This window comes from Beta vulgaris, chromosome 6 (genome assembly GCF_026745355.1).
Source record: "Beta vulgaris subsp. vulgaris cultivar EL10 chromosome 6, EL10.2, whole genome shotgun sequence".
Taxonomy (NCBI): Eukaryota; Viridiplantae; Streptophyta; class Magnoliopsida; order Caryophyllales; family Amaranthaceae; genus Beta; species Beta vulgaris.
The window spans coordinates 33138153-33141926 of NC_079207.1; the positions used below are offsets into that span (position 1 = coordinate 33138153).

General features: G+C 39.9%; 1 protein-coding gene across 1 annotated transcript; it reads left to right on the plus strand.

Moving 5' to 3' along the window:
• Positions 1 to 209: 209 nt before the first annotated feature.
• LOC125498714 (uncharacterized) lies at positions 210 to 3774 on the plus strand. Its single transcript, XM_048646973.2, has 7 exons — positions 210 to 434; positions 971 to 1496; positions 1554 to 1724; positions 1824 to 2360; positions 2781 to 2892; positions 3115 to 3502; positions 3679 to 3774. The coding sequence occupies exons 1-7, from the start codon at positions 210 to 212 to the stop codon at positions 3772 to 3774; spliced, it is 2055 nt and encodes a 684-aa protein (XP_048502930.2).

Below are 3774 nucleotides of genomic sequence, written 5' to 3' on the forward strand. Positions count from 1 at the left end.
TTCATTTCTTTGATAAGAAGCCCTTAATTGTGAAGAAATGGCACGCTGAGATGGATGTGCAGAAGGAGGATATCAAGACAGTGCCAGTTTGGGTACAATTACCTGAATCAGATCTAAAGTACTAGGGGGAGAAGTGTCTGTATAAACTGGTGGCAGGAATTGGGAAGCCTATTAAGTTAGACAAAGCCACATCTAACAAAGATAGGCTAATGCATGCAAGAATCTTGATTGAAGTGAACGTAGATCAAGATTTTCCTAGCCTTATTGAGTGTGAAAATGAAAGGAATGTTCAGATGAAACAGGAAATCCATTATGAATGGAAGCCAATGAAGTGTACCAAGTGTCATGGCTTTGGCCATGCTTTGAATGAATGTAAAAAGGAAGAGAAACAGAATAAAGTGCTTAAGCCAGCTTGGATCCCTAACAAGAAGAAGGTACCAGTAGACAATGAGGGATACCAAGTGGTCAAGGGACCAGGCCAACCTGAAACACATGAACCAGAATAAGTAGATACAGGGAATACCTTGGCAGATGAAGATTTAGAAGTGGAAGATGAAGGAGTGCAAGGCAGGGATTATGGTAATGGAGATCATGGTGAGGAGGGGGGAGCCTCCTACCATGAATAGATAGTTTGCTATGTTGGAATGTGAGAGGGCGAAACAGCAAGAAGAAGCAGATAGATGTGAGGAATTTTTTAGTTTCTCATCATATAAGGCTGTATAGCTTTCTGGAGACTAAGATAAAACCTCACTCACTTGGTGAGTTTTATCTTACTATATGCCCAGGATGGTGTATTACCACCAATAATGGTTGGCATGGAAATGGGAGAATAATAATTGGCTGGTATCCTACTTCTGTGCATGTGAATATCTTAAAATGCACAAGTCAATTGATACACACTGAGGTAAAAGTTATAAATGGTGGTAGGAAATTCTTATGCACTTTTGTCTATGGCTTTAATGATAGACAGGGAAGACAAGAGTTATGGAAGGATATAAGAAGTGTGGCTAGTGATTCTCAACCTTGGATTATTCAAGGTGATTTTAATGCCCTAATGTGTATAGAAGATAGAATAGGGCAGAGTGTAAGAACAAGAGAAATTGTAGACATGAGAACATGTATGGAGGATTGTCATGTGAGGGAACTGAAAGCTTCTGGTCAGTTCTACACTTGGAATAACAAGCAGGAAGGCTTAGATAGGGTCTTTTGTAAATTGGATAGAGTTCTTGGAAATGATGCTTGGTTGGATGATTGGCCTCTCACTGAAGTTACTATACTAGCTGAGGGAGAATTTGATCACTGTCCACTACTACTGAAATCATATACAGATCACACAAAGAAGAAACCATTCAGGTTCTTCAATATGTGGTGCAAGGCTGAAAGCTTCCATAGCACTGTTAGAAGAATATGCGAGAGAAGAATTGATGGCACCAATATGTTCCAAATAGTGTCAAAGTTAAAGATGCTAAAACAAGACCTGAAGCAGTTGAATGTTAGTTAGTTTGGTAATGTGTCAGAACAGAACTACCTATGCTACAATAACATGCTTGCAGCCCAGAAGAATCTTCATTCACATCCAGAAGACAACACATTGAGGGCGACAGAGAAGGAAGTTAGAGAGGCCTATAATCTTGCTCATAGGAATTATGTTTCATTCCTAAGTCAAAAAGCAAAGATTAGATGGATACAGGAGGGTGATGATAACACAAAGACCTTTCATCAGAGTATTAAGCTTCGAAGAATGCAGAATAGCATCAACACTATTAAGAAAGAGGATGGGAGCTAGGCTGGTAATTCTGAAGAAGTCACTAAGGCTTTTTTAGACTTCTATAAGAACTTGCTGGGGAACAAGAATGATACAGCTAAGATAGAACCAGCTATTGTTGCAAAAGGTCATGTTTTGACTATAGATCAACAGGAGGCTCTTAATTTGAGATTTACTGGGGATGATATTAAAAAGGCGTTATTTTCCATTCCTTATGACAAAGCTCCAGGGCTTGATGGGTATTCAAGCTACTTCTTTAAGCAAAGCTGGGACACAGTAGGGACTTCAGTTATTGAGGCTATTCAAGATTTCTTTAGAAGTGGTAAAATACTCAGGGAGGTGAATGTTATAGCCATAACTTTGATTCCCAAAGTTAAAACTCCTGCTGCTGTGGGAGACTTCAGACCAATAACCTGTTGCTCAGTAATCTATAAAACCATAACAAAGCTCATTTATTCAGAACTTGGTAAAATCTTACCAGACCTTGTTTCCCAGACTCAAGGAGCCTTTATCAGTGGAAGAAGCATCATTAGAAATATCCTGCTTTGCCAAGACTTAGTGAAGAGGTTCAACAGAAGCAACAATCAAGTCAAAGGTTTGTTAATGAAGGTTGATCTAAGAAAGGCGTATGATTCAATAGAGTGGAAGTTCATTCAAGATTTATTAAAGGCATACAAATTTCCCTCCCATTTCATCAAGTGCATTATGGAATGCATTACCACTCCCAGTTTCACTCTCTTAATCAATGGAGGTACAAAAGGGTTTTTTGCAGTAAAGAGAGGGTTGAGGCAAGGGGACCCAATGTCCCCCTTGATTTTTGTGCTATGTATGGACTACCTGACAAGAATCCTAAACTACATAGGAGAACTGCAAGAGTTTAAATTCTTTACTGGGTGTGCAAGTTTGAAGCTCAATCATTTGTGCTTTGTAGATGACTTGCTTCTTTTCTGCAAAGGGGTAGCCAAGTCTGCTTATTTGTTATTATAAGGGCTTCAATTGTTCTCTGAATCTTCAGGCCTTAGAGCTAACAACAACAAGTCTGCTTTATATCACACTGCCATGGAGGATAGGGAGATCACAAGGATAGAGCAGTTTTCTGGCTTTGTCAAAGATGAGCTTCCTTTTAGGTATCTAGGGGTGCCAATAAGCTCCAAACCACTCAAAGCTACTGACTGTGAAGCTTTACTTGAGAAGATGATCCTGAGAATTAGGATATGAAGCACAAGAAGTCTCTCTTTTGCAGGGAGAGCTCAACTTATCAATTCAGTGCTGCTTAGTGTACATAGCTACTGGGCTCAGATTTTTGTCCTTCCTATTGCAGTATTAAACAAGATTAATGAGGTGTGCAGGCATTTTCTGTGGAGTGGGGAAGCTGAGAGTGATAAAGCTGGGCATATTAGATGGGAGCTGGTGTGTAGTAGCAAGAAGTATGGAGAATTGGGCTTTAGAAACATCAAGTTGTGGAATAAAGCTGTGGGCAAGCTAGTCTGGCATATAGGCAGCAACAAAGATGATTTGTGGGTGAAATGGATACATACGATATACATTAAACACCACAATTGGTGGACTTTCAAGGCCCCTGCAGGAGCAAGTTGGATAGTGAAGCACATATGCAAAGTTAAAGATGACTCTAGAGAAGTTGGGATGCAAAACTGGGCGCCTAATCAGCAGTACTCCATCAGTAAGGTGTATAATCAGATGGTGGGAGAACATCCTACAGTGCCATGGGTTAAAGGTGTATGGAATAAACTGTCATTGCCCAAGCACAAATTCATAACATGGCTTGGCACACATGACAGGTTGAGAACAAAGGAGAGACTCTTCCAACATCACATCAGTAGTGATGATCTTTGTTGCTTATGTGGCAGGGAAACTAAGACCAATACACATTTTTTTTTTGGGTGTATATTCAGTACAAGGCTACTGACAGAAATTTTGAATTGGCTTGGTGTACAGTATCAGGGGAGGAATTTGATACAATGGCTGAATTGGACCAAGCGTTCATATAA